The 22,410-nt window shown below is 35.5% G+C and overlaps 2 protein-coding genes across 2 annotated transcripts; one reads left to right on the top strand and one right to left on the bottom strand.

The window, feature by feature from the left end:
• Positions 1–1,250: 1,250 nt before the first annotated feature.
• LOC147075647 (uncharacterized) lies at positions 1,251–6,030 on the bottom strand. Its single transcript, XM_085941944.1, has 3 exons — positions 5,861–6,030; positions 4,546–5,752; positions 1,251–4,111 (listed from the first exon to the last, which is right to left on the bottom strand). Exons 1-3 carry the CDS (start codon positions 6,010–6,012, stop codon positions 3,962–3,964), a joined length of 1,509 nt encoding a protein of 502 aa, XP_085798070.1. The 5' UTR covers positions 6,013–6,030; the 3' UTR covers positions 1,251–3,961.
• Positions 6,031–6,499: 469 nt separating this feature from the next.
• Sfxn2 (sideroflexin 2) lies at positions 6,500–21,385 on the top strand. Its single transcript, XM_085941949.1, has 8 exons — positions 6,500–6,578; positions 8,749–8,923; positions 17,562–17,732; positions 18,168–18,369; positions 18,938–19,016; positions 19,282–19,495; positions 20,353–20,400; positions 21,040–21,385. Exons 2-8 carry the CDS (start codon positions 8,769–8,771, stop codon positions 21,149–21,151), a joined length of 981 nt encoding a protein of 326 aa, XP_085798075.1. The 5' UTR covers positions 6,500–6,578; positions 8,749–8,768; the 3' UTR covers positions 21,152–21,385.
• Positions 21,386–22,410: the final 1,025 nt, after the last annotated feature.

The raw sequence follows: 22,410 nt of genomic DNA, 5'->3' as shown, positions 1-22,410 counted from the left end.
CCTTGGAATTGCAGACTTTTCTGGAATGACTCATTAGAATGGATTACACCTGGGTTGTCGAATTCCTGACGTTCTCGTGACTCAAATTGAGTCTCGAGTCAGCCAAAAATCGCTACCAGCCATGTTGAGAGAATAGAGAATTTGATAAACCACGGTAGTGTTGTGTTTGGCTAAGCTTGTCTGAATCTTGCTTCGGCATAAATTTCAACACCCTGGCCAAACCTTTACAATCCAACCAGCGCTGAGAATACGCCCTCACCCACAGGCTGACAGCCGGCGACTGACATTCTACTGCAAGCAAAAAAATCATATATTTTGTGCATAAAGGTACCCTCCACCTTCCCAATGGAGGTGACCCTTTGTGCTTCATTTGTTTCCGCTTGAAAAACAAGTCAGATAAAACCACCCTCATATGCCAGTCTTCATAGGATGAAGAAATATTGAATTTATTAAATAAAAAAAAAAACACTTTCAATATTTGGACGAAATTGTATTTTAGTTTTTTTTGTAATAGGACTTAATATCCTGCAAAGGTAAATAAAACAAAGTAGAATGGAAGACATGGTACAAAATAGCGATTTCTGCAAACATATTACGTACATGATATTATTTTGGAAAAATACTGCATTATTCAATATAAAACAAAACAGAAGAGGCTGTTTTAAACGTTGGGGTTATTACTATTTTACATATAAAAACGCAAGATTAATACTATTTTACGGAATATACTTTTATTACATAGATTGTGTTGTAAAAAAATTTAATAGTACATTCCATTCCAGAAATGGGAATGTCATAGTTGAATTTTAATGCAATTAATATTATTTTGGATATTTTTATTGAAATGAATAGTATTCGGCAGTTGCTAAAATAGTTTTATGTTACATAATATTATAACAGGCTTATTAGAATTATTGGCAATCAAATATTTGTAGTTAGTCTATTCATCAAATTGTGTCTATTCACTTATTGCAAGCAGTACGAAACAGCAAAATATGTTATTTCATCAGAGTCACGAATCGAATTTTGTCACGTCGCCTACCGAGTAATTTTACTATTTACTTCACATGCCTCATAAGCATTTTTATAGAAAAATATTTGAATAATCTAATTACTGAAATTTGAGCTTCATGAGATGTTATCATTGACAAGTTTCCCTTGTAATTTTGTAATAAGAAAGCATTATATTCTCATAAACAATACAAATACTTAAAAACTGTTTTATGACAAAAGTAATACAGCATGGTTTTGCATTTTCAATATTTATTTTAAATTTTCAATGTGAATTATTATTGAAAATTTATCATTTTTTTTAGATTGTTGGAAATTCTTGATTGTCTGAATGTGTACATAGAATTCAACAATCTGTAATTAGTTCTAGTTAAACAATAAAATATTGATACAATATCAAATTTTAGGTAATTTTATACTATTTCATCATGCTTATGCGTAAAGTGTGATTTCAATTTTCTACTCTAAATATCGTCATGCCTATGTTGGAATGCAAAAAGCATGAGGTTTAATTATGTTACATTTAGGGCGTTTTGTAGTCTTCTCTGCATCTATTGAAATTATATATCTATAAGAGTTTCGACGCTTTTATCAGTTCCTTTTGACCCTGTATACCCCTGTCTATAATTTTATTTATCAATTTGCACGATCCGGACGCTCAGTTGTAAAGTATGTAACGCCACCGATTAAAAATAGTCATTCTCGAGATGGAAAATAGGTTATGTCAATCATCATAGCGTGAAACACCTTACAACTGGACAGACCGATAAATCACAAATATAATATTATGCCTCAGTCGATACACAAAGGCATACCGTTGTTCTAAAACCACAATATCTTACCGGAAATTATCTGTACAGTCATACATTCAATTCCCAAGAATTGTAAGATTACAATTCGTGGGTATTCTGCGAAAAAGCACTAAGTCAAAATTTTGCTGTTTTGACTTAATGATGAGGTAGTCTTATTAAGAGTACGCTCTATAGTCTACAAAAACACACACAGTCATATCTATAAAACTGGCGAAGATAATTTATGTTATAAGTCAAAAAGACATACATCTATTCAGAGAAAAAGCACTAAATGGACTTAGTGCATTTGCTTCTCTCATTCTCAGGCTATATTCACAAAATTCTGCGTGAACTGCACTAAGTCATACCCAAAGCAATATCACAGAAAGGAATTTGCCTTTTATATATATAAAAAAAGTTAAGACCGTCCAAACTTTCAAACTCGATTATCTCAAAACTAGTATTTTTGACTTAATGCTTATTCGCAGAATACCCACGATATATTATTTGCGGACAAAAAGAAAAAAATTAAACATTTTGAAGTGCGTGTTATACGTTACATTCGGATAATTTAAGCAAAGGGGTTTCTTTGGCACCCTAACTAATAAGATATATTTAGTTGACCACTAATTAAAATATTTACATTGTAAGTGTAGTACGAATAAAGACATCGCTCATGACACACCTGTCTATTAAAATAGGTAGTACGACAGTTTTCTGAATAGAAGGCTGATTAAATTTATATGCGCCGAATTAATATAGTATGTACATGGTCAGAAAATAAAACAATAACTTGCATTTGAAGTTAAATGAATCAGTTTTAGGGCATTGCATTGCGAAACAGATACATAAAAAAAAATTGTGAACACTTTGTTTAGTCATATGACTAGATCGAAGTCAATTCTCTCTTAATATTTAATATGAGTATAATAATCATGATAGCTGCAGCTCATGACTTCATAATCCTAAATCACAAATTTGCTCGCTGAAGATCAGGGTTTCAGGATGGGTGGTTTATACATATAAAATCAATACAAATGTGCATTACGATAATCAATCGAGTCAAGAATTAACATCCTGGATTCGTGTAACATAATAAAATGTAGAAATACTTAACAAAATAAATTCATCGCATTGCTTGAAACTTGTTTATGTTAAGATTTTTAATTTATTGGAATTTCCATATTACCGAACACAAAAGTACTTTTTTTTCAGATACACAATTTTCGTGTCCCGATAACCCAAACCCCCTCCCCCGATTAAAAATATTTATCTTGCAGCAGTATATGTACCCACATACTAATAAGTGTCTAGTTTCAATATCAGTTTATATCACTTTTTACGGCACAATATATCAAAACCATCAATTTTAACCCCTTGCACTGGGAATACATTTCTATTGAATTTTATCGATAATATTAATGTGCACTATGAAAATAACATGTAAAAATGCAGATTTAATGATATATCCCTAAATTATTATTTAATATGTAATGTTAACAATATGAGGCGAAAAGACAAACAGGTGCAAGACTTTAATTTTATTATTTTTATTCTGAAAACCGAATGACATGCAAAATTTGGAGACTGTAAGTCAATCATTATTATTGAAATACATAGTTTGGAACATCCTCATCAAAGACCTTGGACAGAGTGAGATTCCAACACATGTCTGGAAATACCCACAGGAGAGATAATAGATGTACATTTCTGAGGACTTTCCAAGCATATGCGGGTACTAGATATTTAAAATTCAGTTATAGCAAGATTTTTGTCAATTTTGTAAATACATTTAGAAATAGTAAAATGTCTTCGTCATTATAAATAGTCGAGATAACTCCAGATATGAATTTCGGTTTATATTCGGAGTCTTCCAGTAAATAAGACATTGGAAATACTATGAAAGAGTGCACAATGAAATTGTGAGATAAATAAAAAGCAAACCGTTGCACGCTGTTAAATAGGGGACATGTTTCTCTTATTACAGTGTAAAATATGATAAAATGAATGAATCTGTGAAATGATACTTCTAAACGTAAATGAAATTTGTCGATATCATATTGGACAAGAAAATTAATAAATTAGCGACTTCCTAGTTCAGTGCAAGGGTTAACCCTGTTCACGAATGCCTGGACGTCCACAAACACTTTTCGAAACTGTTAGAGAGACGATGGCGAGTGGTATCGGGGAGGAAAATGATGGTCCGGCACGGAGGCCAGCGGATCGAGGGAGTCCGCCCCTTGCGCTTCGTCCGAAGCTTGTTTCACGGCGTCTCTGTAAGGTCCTTTCCTTTTCTTATCATATCTCTCCTGCAAAAAGAAAATCACAAGTCAGAATGCCGATTCTAAATGAGGGAGGAACTACAACATTGCATCTTCTTATGATTTATTAAGTATAATGAAAAGAAAATTATTTAATCCCACATAAAAATTGTTGGAAAAAGCCATTACGATTACATAATAGCATGTTGTCTGTAAATGGATAATTATTATAACATATTTTGAACACCATACAATTTGGATATACAATAAACAGAGTTTGTGCTTTCATAATAATTACATAGATGAGACAAATTAGTAATTCGGATATCACTTTTGGCACACCTGTGCAAATGAAAGTATTTACATTACCGAAACATTACAGAAAATTCCAAAGGAGACTGTATAAAAAAAGGTGCAAGCGCATCACTGAACACCATGAAGCCCTATCTACTGCAAAATTATATAATCAGAATTGAAGTCACCTGGAATGCTGCGAGAAACGGGGCGAGCCTGCGGGAAGGCAGGTGTGAAGTGGCGTCGGAGGCGTACCACGAAACGAGGGCCTCCTTCTCTTTTTCCCCTTTGCGCTGCAGTGACATGACCCTACCGGGCCACCATGGGTGGCCGCGCAGCTTGCCCCATACCACGTCGCCCTCCTCCAAGACGGGGTCTGCCACAGGTCTGCTGTCACTCTCTCTGCCGGCCTCCACCGAACTCTCGGAGGCGCTCTCCGAAGTGGCAGACGTCCACTTGCCGGCGCCGTTTCCCCCCACATCCTCACTTTGGATCCCATTGCCATTTTCCCCTTCCAGGGAGAGAGAGTCGGAGTCGCCCTCCCTGTCTCCCCGTCGCCTCTTTTTGTGCTTGGCCTTCCGTTTGTGTCTGCGCTGCGTTGTACGGTCAGCGCAGGGGGATGCGGGCCTCCGCGCCAATTTTCTGGCCTTCTTGAGGGCCTTTCTCGCCGCTTTGGAAGGGCGCCCGACCTCGGCGTCGACCGACTCCGCCCCGGACCCGTCGGCGGCGGTCGGAAGCCTCAGAACGGTCACTGTCTCCTCTCCCTCGCCGTATGAGATCTTGAGAGTTCTCGCACCGGCGAAGGCCGCGCCCGTCGGCTCCTCGGCCCCCTCCATCCGCCGTTTCCTTTTCGCTGCGCCCGTGACCGGAGGCTCCTCATCGCGGTCGGCCCCCGCCCGGTCAGACTCCCCGCCCGAGTCGAGAGGGACCGGCACCGGGCCTTCCGCGCTTTTCCGGCGCCCGTCCCTCTCCGCATTCCGTCTCGACCAGGACTCGCCGCCGTTCAGGGCCCGCGTTATCTCGCTCGGCCTCAACCTCGACAGCTTGGGGATGAGGGTGCGCCCGGCCGGACCCCCGACGCCACCCCCTGGGTCGGCTCTTCCGCCCTGCGCGGGCGCGTCCCTCCCGGGGCGGGTCGGCCGGACGACGCTCTCGGAGTTCTCGTTGCAGATCCCCTCGCACTTCGAGCACAGGACCTTCCGTGGGCGCAGCCGGACGGTCATCTTGCCTCTCTTCTGGCCGGCCTTCGGCCTTCCGACGGGTCGGGCGGCGCGCGCGCCGTCCCGGTAGGCGAACCTCTGACTCACCGAGTAAAGCTTGTCGTCGCCCCCGTCCGCCCGTTTCTGCTGCGCGATGAATGCCGGGTGGAGGGCGGAGACGCCGAACGCCAGATTCCTGAAATTCACAATCGCTCTTAGGAGGCGGAAAGCCAAAACGAAGCGGATCGCGGAACATGTCAGCGGGACGAGTCGGATTCGTCACCGGTTCAGAAATAAAACTCACCTTTTAGTCGAGTCCAGGAGCACCCCTTGAAACTCTTTGTCTTCTTTAATGTATGTTACCACTATTATGTCGGCCAGGGCCTCTTGCACGGTAACTAAAATTTGAGTGTTCTTTAAAACAGTCATATCGGCTGCGGCAACAACCGCTGCCATCTTTATTATTGTGAATTGTGACTCATATATTGCCACTCACATGAAATCGACTCGAATGTGTAGAAAAATATAATTTTGCGCAATTATTAATTTTTTAAATCTAAATTATTGGCTGGGTGAAAATTACATAGGTAGATACCTATAAGAGGGATATTTTTTTTATAAAAAATGTAATATTCTTGCTAAAAATAATAATAAAAAATATTACTACATCAACTACTCTTTGTCTCGGTCTTATTATTAGGAAGGTACCTACCTATTACTGAAAATAAAATTGTATAGGTACCTATAATAAAAACATATTGTATTATTTGCTGATTTTTTGGCACTCAGAAATAATAATAAAATATATTATTAAATTAAAGTATTACACATTGTACCTTAGTAATTTTGATAGGCATGCATGATGAACAGCTGGCAGCTGAGGAAAAAAATATTTTAACATTTTTGAACGTCAAAAATCAAAATTGTAATATTATCTATGGTCAAAATCGTCATACAAATTGGAAATTGACTTCGACTGTCACGGACGTATTTATTTATTGTAAGATTTTATTGTAATTAAGGTAATAAAAATACCATATTATATATTTTGCGTGGATAGTATTATTTTATAGACATTGTGTTTTATCAAATGTTTTAAAGATAAACCAGTGTTTATTTTATATGTTTTATCATATTAATCCATACAAGACCATTAGACTTACATAATGTATTTTCGCGGCTAGGATTACTAACAATATTCATGGTTTTTGTTTGTGTTATGTTAACTTTGATGACTGATAATGGCACTACATATTTTTTTAAAGCATATCTTATTCATTGTTTTTTGTCACAAATGAAAAGAACACTTTTAACTTTGTACTTCTTTTGCCAACTTTTTCTTATTCGCGACTTTCCTGGCTTACCTTTTTTCGTTATGTTATTACTGTTAGTGACTGTCTTACACGTGATGAGATATCTCGATTGATGTATTTAAAAACTTTGATTCTGAAAATTCTTACATTATCACAAATTTGCTTGAATTTTTTTTAATAATCACCAATGTTAGGTATATTATTGCTATTCTTTTTATCTGGAGACCTAGGAAACATATTATAGATGTGCCCCAGTGAATACAAAATTAATGAGAAGTGGTAGAATCGATCTTACACATTCGTTTACACGTGCATGGATTTACTGCTGACAGTAGGTACGTATTATCGTACAAGTTACAAGACATGGATCAAAAAAGTTCAGCAGCTTCTGAATTTTCATGCGATAGTTACAACTTGCGCAGTATCTGCACATAGTAGTAGAACAACAGAGGCAAACCTAGTGTAAACGTTCACGCGAACAACAACCAACACGTCTCGCTGACAGTTGAAAAATAAATGGAATGAATGAAAATGAAAATGGCATGACAATTAGGATTTTTGTGTATAAACAGTTATTATAAACCCATGCACGTGTGCAGGTGTTATTATCGCATAGAGGAGGAAATAATATTATATACCTAGGTGATACTTGCTAGGACCGGCCCTGGGAACTGGGTATAACAGAATACAGATCTCGAGTGTGGAAAAATATGGAATGAACTTAAACATGTGTCAAAGAATATGTTATTTCTAATAGTTACGTCTTTAAAGTTTATTACGTAAACATCATACGCAATTAATATTTGAGGACAGTCTAAGCCAGTTTCCATTAATTCTGTGTTCCCAGGTGTGCTCCGTAAATCCACATTTATCATTACAGTAATCAAAGGAAAACTCACGCAAATCGTCTGGCTTTGTCACACCCGATCATGAAATATCATTTAGGATCATTACCTGGACTCAGTAATCATCGACCCAATTGTCACTGATCGTTATTGAGTTGTGCGCAAAAAATAGGGATTATTCTATTTTGGCCATAACTCCAGGGATCAATCCAAAACGACATTTCACGATCAGGGCAGACAAGCAGTATGAGTCGTTAATCTGATTGAATCTCCAAGTCTGTCGGTATAATTTAAGATTAAGATAAAACCGATCACAGATATTTATTGGCAGTCTGTCTCAGAAACTTGTCAAAATCACAAACTTTTGTAGAATATAATACAGTGAAACCCCGATTCTACGGTTTTCAAGGGACCCTAAAAAATAAACGATAAATGCGGGATATATAAAACTCGTTTTTCTTGTAGATTTTTTTCGACGTCTTGAGTTTCTCAGCTAGAGTTCTAGTTTTCCTCATGGCGGGCATTTTAGTTGCGACTTATAAAAAATTGTGATACGAGATGCGAGGCAAGCCTGAGCCAAAAATATTCAACAAAAACGGTCAATCGGGATAATATTAGTGACGGGACCATAATATTTAGACGATAGATCGGGGAACAGTTAATGCGGGATCATTTAACATTGTTCTTATGGGTGTTTGGCGGGACTTTAAAAAATGAACGATCCGTGTGGGAAAACGATTTATGCGAGAACGGTAGATGGGGGTTCCACTGTATACATAAATGCACAGCTATCATTGAATTTTTAAGTTAACAACATTTCTTTTTATAAATACGTTTTGTAAATGCTGACACGTATGCGCATTCCTTTTTTATAGACACGGCTGCAGTGTAAAAGTCCCAGTTTATACAACGCAGCTGATGGGCGATTAGTTCTTTTACTTAAGCCACGGTGGTTAAATGAAATTCTTACAAATCCTACCATATCCTATGCTATATCTTTATCTATTGTAATGGTGATTAATTGTTTTTTTAAGGAGCTTAACACAAAAATAAAATGGCCAGTGAAAGAATTGATATAACACAACCTCTGTGGGACCAAAACACCTTCATGGGACGCTTCAAGCACTTTGCTTGGATAACTGATCCACGTTCGGGAATGGCCAGTGAAAAAGAATTACTTGAAGCTAAAGCTCTATATCATAACTACAAGTATGTACAATTTCATCTTTTATCTGTCTCTCATAGTCCCCATGGTGTCGTAAATAATTAATATTGTATCTCCTGAATAACAGCGACTAGGCCAAAGCACTGCGGCGATTCAATGAAGCAGGCTGCCGGTTCCTCGGGCACTCATATAAGTGTTTATCCCGGGGATTGAGAGTGGGGTCAGCCATTGGATATCCTTGTGGAGCAGTAAGATTCTGTGAATGCATTCCATCTTATCGCACAACACCTTGAAAATCCCCGTTTTGGGGGACAGGAATTAATCGAATTTGTTTAAATATAACTTCATGCAAGATATTTTAACTTGGCAATTTTTTACTGCTTGGCTATGGCGAATGCAATGGACATATATGCGATGGTACATCTATTACTTTATTAGCATTTAGAACAGGGGTTCCCGACAGTGCATCCATGGGAGTATTTGTGCCCCTGAGCTTATTTAAGTACACCAGCAGCAAAATTTTGATACCCCAAAAGAGATGAAACTCAGTCATTCAGGTAAGTAAATTTTATCATCGGTTTCTGGGTATGTGTCCAAATTCAAAATTTTATCCTCAAATTACTATAGGTATCATGGGAAAAAAAAACCCCTAAAATGTCATCATATTTCCTGAATTAATCTTAATCTTGGAAATTTTTAAGTCATATTTTAAAATTGAAAAAGTTGCCTGTGGCACAATCTTGCCTTAAAAAAGTCGTGTTCACTTGATCAAAACATAAATTAGTTATTCATCAAATTGTAGGTATATTGTGTCGATTCTCTAAAATTATGAAAATTACATACCTAATAGTTTTGAAAAAATAGGTGCCCGGTACTACCTTCTCAATCATTAATGTGCTCCTGATAAAAAACTAGTTGGGAACCCCTGTATAATGTACAATGTATAATGAACATTGTATTATGTATGTAGACATACCACTCTCTAAACTGAGTCTAAACAGTCTAAACTCTACTCCTAAATCCTGATTTTGTTGGATTGGCTGATATTATTACATTTCAAAGAATGCAATTATCATGTTTTTTTAAAGAATTCTTCCACAACTCAAGGAAATGTCTTAGCCCAAGGCCTGAGTGGCAACGTTTTGAGGAGCGGGACATGCGGCGTGCATCGTAAACATCTGCACACCGCACGCCCTGCTCCCCAAAATGTTGCCACTCAGGCCTTACGCTTACAAACTTAATATACCTACAGCACCGTTTAGCGCACTTCTTGAAATGCTATATTAACCAACATACCAAGTGCAGTGTCATCGGCTAAACATACCTTAATTGAATACACACTAACATGTTTGGCAAAAGTAGTCTTACACGAAAAGATTGTAATATTTCTGTACAAGATAGAGTATGCATTATGATGACATTTTTTAAATAACTTTGACTAAAGGCTTTATTTGCCATTTTTGACTAATTTTTCGTGTTAGGAGTATAAAAAAAATATTATTGAGGGTTCATATTATCACTTACTGACTTATTTTTATAATATTTTATGAGGAGTAGTAATTAATTGTATGTACAGTGGAACTCCGATGTTCCGTGCCCGGAAATCTCGTTTTATCGCTATTTGCATGTAGTTTCTCCGGTGCCGCTTCATTTTAGTACAATTAATTCCCGGTTTTACGTTTTTATTTCCCGCAATTTAGGTACATATAAAATATTCAAATTTCAATTGAAATTACGCATTAAAATTAAAAATCCAACACACAATTCAATCGTTGAAATGAATTCCAGATGCATGTGAGCGTTTCTATTTGTAGACATATCAAGGATTGTATAAGTTTTTTGTTTATACCCGTTCAAATAATATCTCAGCAAAGAAAACCATTGTTAGTTCAAGAGAAAACGTGAAAGAACGCATTGACATAATATGCTCAAAACCAATTATTTGTAGATATATTTTTTTTATTTGCACCTCCAATTTACATTTTCAAGCTCTTCAAAAACGTATAATTGGGGTGTCAATGTACTTATTGTCACTGTACAGCTGACTGTGTTCATTTACTATGGTTCAACTATTGTTATACAAAAAAAATAACAAGTTCAATAGAGTTGCTGCAGGTTAAAGTAGAGCCTATTTATGTGTGAAATAGAATTCAAACATGTAACTGTTTTGTATGAAAAGCATTTTATTCCCGACATTGGAGTATATTCCATGATATATCCCATGGATATGGTGTATGAAGTGTCATTTTTTTTTAGCAACACTGTATATAATTTAAAATTTTTGGATTGACTTGTCCTTCTTCAAATACTGAGTATATTAATAAATAAATATCAATATGTCTTCGAAGAATAATAATGATGGAACATTTGAGAATGAGACCCCATTTACAGAATGTAGTAACTGTTATATAAAATTTACAATCATCCCGGTCACCGGTTCACGTGTTTTTGTTCAATCCTCAAGACTAGGGAATCCAATCCCGAGCCAAAATTTTGATCCTGGGATCGCGGGATTGGTATTTTTTCAATGATTGATACTATTTTTTTTTATTTATACAAATAGCATTGATAAAATCGGTCAAAAATGTCTAGTATAATTAATACTATAATATAGTGTACGTTCAATCTTGGAAATACGTGGGTTTATTGGAGTAAATAATATTGTAATATAGATAATAATGTGAAAGTGAAACTTTTTTTTTTATTTATTTAATAACATTCATAAAATTCGGCGTAGAAACAAGTGCCTGCTTCCATGTCCTTGGCACTGGCGGTTAGACGCCATTCGCGTGCCAGAACGGCAGTGGCGTCTGGCTGATTAAATGAACGAATGTATTATTTTTCTGATGTTCTTACGATTGCGTATGACAACAAAAAATGGTTATTTATTATCTGTGAGCATCCGGCGATTCTCCCTGTGACATGTGCAGGTACATACACTTCACTAACACAATTTTGTAGACATACCAATTGATTGATTGATAAAAAAAATCAATTCTGAAGGTGGTTTCGGGATTACGCTTACTAATCCCGGGATTCATAGGTATCGAAAATTGTCCGGGATCCCGGGATTGGATTCCCCTACTCAAGACCTCAATTACTAGGTGCTTCATTGAATTTCAAGATTCCACTCTATTTCAAAATAACCAATGAAGAATTTACAATTTGAATTGATTAAATTATATGAAAACGTTTGTTGATGTTGATAGAGCAATACAAGATAATATCTTCAACCTATTATATTAATGTACCTATCCATTATTAATAAAAAATCTTATCAGCTCTTTGACTATTTATTATGAATTGCCATGGAATATTTTTTTATAAACAGAATTTTATTAAACGTGTTGATTGAACTTTGTATCGTGAAACAAATAAACATTGTTCAGTGAGGAAAATAATTATTGATAACCTTTTTAATAACATATGTTTTTCTAATTCATTTTTCATCAAAAATACTAGCTATTTTTTATATCTACATTTATTGTTGCATACATTATTATGTAATGTGAATATGTTAACGTAAACAATAATACATCATAATAAATTATAATACATAGCTGATATTTGAGGCGCCGAGTCGCTAAACTGGCTCCTGGGGGTTTTTTGAGTTTTGAGTAAATCACGAAAAACTGTTATGGGCAGTGTGATAACTTTAAGTGTAATTTAAGTTGTTTTCTAGTTTCCGGTTTATATGGAATAGTAAATTAAAACGTCAAATTCAATTTATATGCGCCAATATTCCAAATAAATGCATTTTAATTGTCCGGAGAGCACACTTGCATCACTCGCTGTCGCAAGGAGCCAAATTTGTGACTCACACTTTGTCGTTACATGTCAATAGAGTCGAGTTTGGCACTTATGGAATAAGGTCGGCCGGAAATGACTGTTCAGTAGTGGGCCGTATTTATTTCAATTAATATAGATATTTTAGAATTTATTTTGCCAAACAAATATTTTCTCACCATACTTACCTACTACACCGTAAATCCTTTTTTACATTGCATCTTTTTAGCATTTATAGCGGTAGGTATGTATGTATGTACATAGAAAAAAAGCATTTTTTCAGAATAAAGAATCATGTTTATTAATGAGAAGCGAGCAAGAAATTACACAAGTATACCAAATATGTGAATAAGTGATGGTCCCAATAACACATACATAGAAAGCATAATCATTGATGATCTAGTTGTTCCAAGGTGGAGAGAGGAATTAAAAGTAGGTAGGTCACTATAAAATTAAAAATAAATAAAATAAAGTAAAGCACAGGCAGTATAAGAAAAGAATACGATTTTAAATACGGTTACATATACAGTAATTATTATACATGGTAAATATGTATGTAGCTTTGAAACAATAAATTTATCTTGAATAAGCAAGAAAACATAGCAGAAATTATAGGTATATAGGTACTTAATCTAATTTACATAATGTATAAATGAAAAGGAATAAAGTTCCGTGGCACACCGGTTGTGGTGCTCTGATAATAAATAAATCAAATAAAAAGGTACAAGATAAATGCAATCAATAATGGATAAAAATAGAGCCAAATATCAACAATAATTGACAGATAGACAGCAATAACAAGGTTTGGTAAGATGGTTATTCGGAACAAAGTAGGTATTCGAAATGGAAAAAAAAAGAATCCATCTCCATGGAAATAATACTCTGCAACCAGTTAATATACGTCAATTGTTCACTATGCACATAACTTATTAAATTGTTAAACACTCAATGTGATCATCTTTTCGTTTCCTGTTTAAAAGGAACACAAGTGCATACACATTATTTATACACATTTATAAGAAAAAACTATACAAAGACATTGACAATTATAGATAATATATTACAATAACAAATGACCAAAGTTTTAAGGTCACCATAATATGAACTAAAGTGTCTAAAAACATTTTGAAAATCATAGAATAAAAAGAAAAGTCAGAATTAACCTAAATGTGTGTTTCAATGTCATTTTCTCCTTCCTCACACAAAGGTAACGATGGTATGGTTTCGAATTCGTCAGACTGCGTGGATATGTCTTCAATGTTTTTATAAAAAGCTAATTCTTCCAACTGCCTCCAGTTCTCTCCGTAATGTTTTTTTAATAAATTGTTTACATCTTTCAATTTATTTTTGTTTATCGACACTTTTCCTCGAGAAATAGTGGCAGGATTAATTGAGGATGTCAAACAATTTCTTTTGGTAACGAATTGTGGTGTCGAGAGTTCGGCTCGATATGTAGCTTCCCCTTGTATCTTAATTTTATTAGTTGACGTTTTCGACAAATAAAAACGTTTGGTCTGGTTAAACTGGAAATGCCAGCTTCCTGGTGGCTTTAAATATTTTCCTGCCTCTTTTCGCCAGTCAAACACAGGTACATCTGTACCCAAATCAAAAACAGTTCCGTGATCTTTGACAATGGAATAATATTGTTGAGGGTCAGAAATCACTTCTCTCTTTTTTATATTTTTTTCTAGCATACCAAACACTCTATCCGGAGGAATAAATGAGTGGCCCACAACTGGAAACAGTACTTCCACAGTTTTTATACATGATGGCGCATGACTCTGAAGCCATTTCGACAACATACACATTACCGTTGTATTTTTATTCTGACCCCCACAGCCGTCGGCGACAAGCCTTAACTTGGTGATGCAATTATTAAAATTTGTATTTAGGAGACGGTGAAATACTGCACTCGCTATTTCGTTCGAGCTTTTCGGTCTATCGATTTCATTCCAAACGTAACTGTGGACGTTTTCCGGTGTTAATGACGTTTTGGAACTACCGGTGACAATACAAAAGTGGTAAAAACTCCACTGTCGACTAAAATATGCCATCTGGTCAGGCAGTTTTGGAAGAGACAAATTTTTTTGGCAATCAAAGCTCATTGTCAATAAATTTGTCTCGTCCTCTTGCAAAATTGCATAAAAGGCCTTATATTTGAGACGGTGGATACGGGACAGTATAATGACGTCTTTTTTTTCTTTATCGTCCGTTGCATTTTTTAGTCGCTCTATATTCACTGCATGTAGAGCACTTATCTGTCATTGGGGACCCAAACGATAAATTAAATGTTCTATTAAAAATGTCTCGAAAATATTTTGCTTTCACTTGTAATTCTATTTGTGTTCCGCTATTATACATCTTCCATAACTTCGTGATATTGAGTTCCGCCGATAAATATACCCGACTCTGCGTCTTATTCCGGCAGTAATGTGGCTCACTACCTTTTAACTCCTTTATAAATGCAACAACACTTGCTCTTTTCCCTATAAAACTCGCATGTGCCTTATCGCCGCCTCTTCTCTCGATGGGAAGTTTTCCCGCGCTATTTTGAAAGCGCTTCACAACACCTTGAATTCTACCTTTTTTAATGTTTAAAATACCCAAAAAGGTTTTTTGGCATACGGGAACCAAAGCACCAGTTTGACTTTTTCGGGCATAATATTTTATATTGAAAGATTTTTTTCTTTCAGCCCCACTGTGTGACATCACTGAAACTCCTTTACAATACTTCACTATAAATGTATCTTGAGCAAGTTTCACTGTCTTTTCATAAAATGCAGAATGGAAATGTCTAATATCAGTTCCGTTTAATGAACTGCACTTGAAGTTCTTAGTGTCATGATTACACTGAGGATACTCGGGCAATTTTTTAGATGAATATCTGCAACAAATTATGAAAAATACAATAATTAATAACTTTGAAAATAAAAAGTAAAGATAGAGGTTAATAAAATATATAAACAAAAGTATAAAATAATGACTATACTTAGATATTATGTAAATATATATATAATGAGATTTATGGCGGTTATCTTAAATCAATTTATTATAAGTCATAAAGTGATTAAAAAATAATGTCCAATTATTAAAGGTCCCAATAATATTACTTTTTGACACAAGCAAAATATGTTAAAAATCTGTACTTAGAGATCTCATAATAATTACATCACGCTAAATATACAATATGTATCTGCGGCATAATTTAAAAAAAGCGTACGAAACAAAAAATAATATTATGAAACACCACTGGATTATTGAAACATCTATAGCAAAAAGTAATGTTAGGAATGTCAATTTTTAAATACCTTTCTTGGCGTAACACGTTACATTTCCAGCCAGCTGGATTTCTTAAACGCTTCCTTGATTCTCCTGGTAGAGATTCCGTTACACTTACTAATGAAACATCCATTATTAATTAGTAAAAACAATCAAATAGACGAAGCAAAATCAAGACTTTCTCACTGCACAGACGCGAACGGTTTGACGCGGTTGTATAGAGATTTTACCGTACGTTTGAAATCAGTATTTGAATGGCGGCGTCTGATTGGTCGGTTAAGAAGAGACAATTTAGCGACTCCATATTTTTTCAAAGAGCGCGCTTGGCGACTCACGTCAATATTCATTTTGATTTTTTGATGAAATTGGAAGGAATTTGAAACTCTCAACTGGAAAAGTCGATAGATCTATCGATAGAGCATCTAAGTACATTCAAAACTCATTTTATCGAAAAATCGCCAGGAGCCAGTTTAGCGACTCGGCGCCTCATTTCTGTTAAGAGTCTGAAAATTTAATAAAATATGACAAATCTCGCATGGAATAGTTTGCAATTTGTAATAATGGATATATTTATGTTCTCCTATTTCACATTATATAGTACGTACGGCAAACTGAATGATACTATTACTTCTTTAGCATGTAGTTTTGTTCAGATGTTATGACCTGCCAAAAAGATAGCCTAGTTCCTTTTCATACTACGAATGTTGCCATTGAAGAGAATTTTAAATTAGAATGCAGTTACTAACTCACTTCTGCATTCATATCATAACAATTGGGTCAAATTGTTCTTTAAATATTTCATTATGAAGTAGGTACTCAAGATAAAATATTGCAATAGCACTTGACTGTAAGCCGGCTCGCACATCACAACTCGCCTCGTGTGCCTTACCGCCATAAATCAAATTTTCCGAGAACAGGGGCCAGTGTTGCATGACACAACCTCGCACATCTATCTAGCGACAGTCGCGCGTAGCCTTCGAAACGTATTGATATTTCAATGCGGCGATCGGCGAGCCGGTATAGGAATGACCAATTCGTATGTGTTTCTTTGTGACTTCGACCCTCCGACTCGGAGCCCGAGAAGGATGCAACATGTCGAATGCAACAGCCAGATGTTTTTTTCAGACGAAACAGTTGCATTCGGTCGATCTGCGAAGCTCCATTTGGCAACACGTGTTATGTTGTTTCGTTAAATAACGATGACGTCACATCGACGTATTCGACACGTTTTTAGGCGAGACGAGTTCCAATGTGCGAGCCGACTAAGACTACACATGACGATGATCTATTTATTAAAAATACATATTAATTATACTGATGTTTATTTTGTCGGGTAACTTTTCCAAAATCGGTTAATATAAAACCATAACTAATTTTGATTGTTGTTATTTCTTGTGAAGGACCACCACAATTAATTAAATGGTTGCATATTTTCGGTTTCGTTTCGTATAAACAGTCAGGAATCCGTAGAAGCTTCCTTTGACATCAAATTTTGAAAGCGTCACTATTTTATATCTACCATGATGGATAAATTTATATTAATTCAATGGATGTTGGCCGTGGAAGAGTAATTTCTACTTTAGAAATCTTCAACGTTTGTTATTTTTACATTTCCAGGGCCGGCATTGAACCGAAAGATGTGTCAAAGAACGATGTGTTACGTGCGAAGCAGCTTTATGAGTCGGCCTTCCATCCTGACAGTGGAGATCTTCAAAATGTCTTCGGAAGAATGTCTTTTCAATTGCCCGGCGGTATGATTATCACTGGAGCTATGCTCCAATGGTTTAGGTAAGAGAAATCCGTCTGTTTACGCTTGAATAATAAGTCTATTGCCGGGCTGACTTTTGGGGATTTTTTTTACGTTGTTAATTTGTTGTCTATTGAGATTTTCAGGGGACCAAATCTTTACTACAATTTTAGGGCCCAGGATATTATATTACCAACTCTTAAATTCTTTGTTCGAGAACTTGACAATCTTGTTAAAATAAACAAATTTACTATAATTTATTATTCACCTACGATCAATAATAATTTGTGGTTGAAACTATTTCAAGGTACCTACTTACATAGTTATCAAAATATTTTTAAATAAAAAATACCATAGTCTGCTGACACTCTTGAATTTTAAACTATTCTCAGAGATGACACTGTTTTATAACAGGCTCCTTAATTTAAAAAAAAAGTTTTCACAGCTGACTTAATAGTATAGTTCCACTTTTGTAGAACCAACCAGGCGGTGATCTTCTGGCAATGGGTGAACCAATCTTTCAACGCCCTGGTGAACTACACGAACCGCAATGCTCAATCTCCGCTGACCACCACGCAGATGGGCGTGGCTTACGTGTCGGCAACGAGCGCCGCATTGGCCACTGCCCTCGGCTTCAAGTTTATCGTGCAAAAGAGAACCACCAATCCGATTATGGGAGTAAGTAATCATGTTATTTATTTACAAAAGGTGAATCATAATATAGGGCGGAAATATTTCAACGAAATCTCAAATTATAAAGTGTATATTTGTCATTGATTGAATTGTGTTTTTAGTTATCTTAATATTACCATAATATAATATATAGATTTAAACCGTCACTGTACCGGCATGGTCCCGCCTGTGTGTGCAAAAGAGAGTTGCAACATTGGCGGCCAATTTGATTTATGATCATGTCGCAGTCGAGACGACTTTGTATGTACGACTGAGCTAGCATATCGATGTAACTGTTTGAAGTTTTCATTCCCATAAACCATTTTACATACTTGTTATATTGTGGTTTATGACTATAGCTTGGATACATTTTGAAGTTTGTAATGATTTGACAGTTAATTCAGATAACATTTTTGCTGCCAAATAAGATTAAGAACAAAATTTAAAAAACACAGTGATTTATTTTATATTCACATGGTAGGGCTTAACAGTAAAAAGTAACAACTAATCAGAGTTATTTTGTAGTATTTGATTAATCCATTGAATGTTATTAATACATATTTTATTTCTACAGAGATTTGTACCATTCGTGGCAGTTGCATCAGCGAACTGTGTCAACATTCCTCTAGTCAGACAGTCAGAATTCATTAAAGGTACCTACATAGTTTCCACTATAATATATGTACCAATACAATGTAGAAATATAGATTCGTGCCACCCATGTTTTAAATCAATAATTGCCCTTGCAATAATCATACATATTTAAGAAAGAAAAGCCAAAAATATGTATCTCAATTTTGTGAAAGTATCATTTGAACTATCAATACGTGACCAATTTCCAATTTGGTTTGGAATGGAACAGTTTTTTTCAATAAATTTTCAAACAAGTGTGTACCTAATTGAAGTTATTTTATGCAGGTGTTGACGTCACAGATGAAACAGGGAAGATAGTGGGCAGGTCGAGCATAGCTCCGGTGAAAGGAATAAGTCAGGTGATCAGCTCTCGAGTGGTCATGGCTGCACCCGGAATGTTGATCTTGCCCTTCATCATGGAACGACTGGAACCCAAACCCTGGATGCAGAAGATCAAGTGGTCCCACGGTATTCTGCAAACATTGGTCGTTGGCTGCTTGTAAGACTTAATTTTTTTTGAGAAGCACTTCTCTTTATTTTTATTTGGAAATTAATTTATAGAATATAAATATAGGTCTGTCTGAAATTTACAACGTGGGGTCCTAACCACGGACGATTGGGCGTATCCGGTCATCCGACCTGGTCGCCACAAAGGCCAATTATCTTGCATTTTAAAAAATTGCGGCGTCTTACTGCGGGCGTGAAGATCTCTACACATAATTTTTGCTGTCCATATGATTAGCTTCATGTTTTTGCTATACATATTTATTAGATTCCTTTTTGTTTGTTAATTTCCTTGTGCCTTTTCTCTCCTCAGCACTTTGCATTAGAGTAAAATCTGTAAACTCAGTCAAAGCTCACCTGAGAGCGTGGCGACCTCAGTTTCGGGTAACTGCTCTTGGGACATTACCAGGCGTAAACAACTATACAGATGCTTCACGTCAAACGTAGAGCATCGTGATACGCTCGATTAAGACCGAGTGTGGTGCGGTTTGGTTTGGAGGGCATGTTTGTGTTGTCTGAAATTCAGTTGGACCGGTTGGGTCCACGCGGAATAATTACCTAACATTTAGTAGATTTGCGAGAGATCATATTGTCATATCGATTGGCTCTGAGGACGATAGAAATGTAATAAACACGACATGACAAGGCGCCAGATATCATATTATTTGTAATCTGTACATACAATGATTTGCAATAAAAATGTTTAGCATAATAATTTTGCATTTGGAGCGCATTAGCCCACAGAAATTCTCCTTGTGTTTTGGCAGACCAATCGGCCCCTCTGCCTAATCCATTTCTTAATAATATAAAATATTGAATTAATTAAAATTAATATATCTATTCTCCTTCCAGCTTGTTTGTAATGGTGCCAACTGCCTGCGCAATATTTCCTCAAAAATGGTGAGTTTTTAAAAATATATTACCCAAATCTCACACTGTATCTAAATTAAAGAAAAGGTGCTAAAAGAAACAACTCATGGACAAAACGTTTACATTAGCACTGATTTGTAAAAGACTTTACTCTGTTATCAAATTCCCTGCGTCTATTAAAACTGCAAGGATTTCAACATAATATTATTTTTTATAATAATGTACCATAAATACTGTCAAGTGCTGTAGTATAAATTTTTATAAGGCTCCCTATAGTAGTATAGTCCAAGCCCTATTACCTAAACCAGGGGTTCTTAACCTATGGGTTGCGAGACAAAATTGGATTGATTGACTTATTCAGTGGGTCTTGGAACAAATTTTTGGGATAATTAATAGCATGCAATACATTCTTCTACTTCTTAGTCCATGTCCGATCCTGAACACCACGTGGCACCTCCAAGAATCCCTGTCATAGTATACATTACAAAATGTACAAACATCATTTTTAAAACTTTTCGAAGAAAATTTTAGCAGGAATCTGGATAGATTTTTTTTTCTATAGTCGCGAAACCACAACCATTTGGGTTGCAGCTCAAAAAGGTTAAGAAATACTGATCGATCTAAACATGGCTTAAATTATTTTTTTATAATACTCTCTTTTTTTTACAGTTCTCTGTCAATAGAAACAATCAAGAATTATGAAAAGGAGAATTATCAAGAGATTGTAAAGAATACCAATGGAAAACCGCCTGCATATGTATATTTTAATAAAGGCCTCTAAGTACAAACTTAATTAATAATATTATAACAATTCACTTAAAAATGACAATAATGCGTTCCGTAGTTTTATTTATAATTTGCTCATTTTAATTATGCAATGAATTCCATGTTAACTAATTTTAATAACGGTACTTAGTTGTTTATGCCTGTCACTCTGATCGTATATAAAAAAAGGTTATAGATTTACATAAATATTTTGATGATCTTACATAAAACACGTATACATCTACAGGATATACCATGCCATACAGTATTATAACGGCCCCACGATGGCCACGCGGCTTAAGCATCGGCCTATAGCGCCGTGGGTCCCAGGTTCGAATCCTGGGTCTGACAAGTACACATATTGTTTTTCAATTTGTGTATAAGTCAAGAGTATGGACCTAATAGGTTGAGCAGGTGGCTGACCTCCATTTATCATAAAAACAAAATATGTTAATACAAACCTTTACTCTGTGGAATGCCCATATGATCTTATTAGGATCAGACATGGTCGGAAAAATTTTTGTTCAGAAAATTTTATATATATCTGACAAAAATCTGTAAGAATCACCCTTATTACAATTGCAGGTGATTTTGATTAACTAAACATTTCATTGTGATGTATCTCACACTTCATATGTACGTCAATACATGTAAGACTATGAGTTCACGGAATATTGATCAATGCGGATAAAAAAACCATTTCTTTGTTGCTGCATTATTCAGGAATGGATATAAAGAAAAATGTACTGATGTAACTCATTCAACTATGCTATTCACTGTAAACATTCTTCGTGATGCAACAAAAAGGTTATACGCAATAATTGTTTTGTATTGTCATGATTATTAATTGTCCTTAATATCACAGTGACTAGATCATAATTTGTTTTGATTGTGCTTGTGAATCTCTGTGTGATTAATTGTCCGTTGTATGGGAACATATTCGTGAACTTATAATTACCTCGATGAAATGTATCGAAAAAGTGGCAGGCATTTAACAAAAGAAAGAATTGAATTATTATATTTTTTTAAATATTTTATATTTTTGGACACCGGTTTATTTATAATCCTCTCGACTTGTCTTTTCTTGTAATAAATATATATTATAATATAAATATATATTCACAATCCCTATAGAAAAATGATTATGACAACGCTAATTTTGCTTGGATTCGTTTCTATCTCGCATGAAAAGATTAATTTTACAATATAGGTACAAGTTATTCGTCTTCTTTATAATTTCAATAGAACAAAATTAAATGTTCTATCTGTAGAGAT

Source organism: Rhyacophila brunnea, unplaced genomic scaffold (genome assembly GCF_057557595.1).
Source record: "Rhyacophila brunnea isolate RB1 unplaced genomic scaffold, BYU_Rbru_1.0 scaffold_14, whole genome shotgun sequence".
In the NCBI taxonomy this organism is placed as follows: domain Eukaryota; kingdom Metazoa; phylum Arthropoda; class Insecta; order Trichoptera; family Rhyacophilidae; genus Rhyacophila; species Rhyacophila brunnea.
This window is presented reverse-complemented; position numbering and strand designations above follow the sequence as displayed.

Coding starts and splice junctions, on each gene's coding strand:
- LOC147075647 (XM_085941944.1), bottom strand. CDS start 6,012: ATGGCAGCGGTTGTTGCCGCAGCCGATATGACTGTTTTAAAGAACACT. Junction 5,753..5,860: donor CTCCTGGACTCGACTAAAAG/GTGAGTTTTATT, acceptor TGTGAATTTCAG/GAATCTGGCGTTCGGCGTCT. Junction 4,112..4,545: donor CGTTTCTCGCAGCATTCCAG/GTGACTTCAATT, acceptor TTCTTTTTGCAG/GAGAGATATGATAAGAAAAG.
- Sfxn2 (XM_085941949.1), top strand. CDS start 8,769: ATGGCCAGTGAAAGAATTGATATAACACAACCTCTGTGGGACCAAAAC. Junction 8,924..17,561: donor GCTCTATATCATAACTACAA/GTATGTACAATT, acceptor TTACATTTCCAG/GGCCGGCATTGAACCGAAAG. Junction 20,401..21,039: donor GCAATATTTCCTCAAAAATG/GTGAGTTTTTAA, acceptor TTTTTTTTACAG/TTCTCTGTCAATAGAAACAA.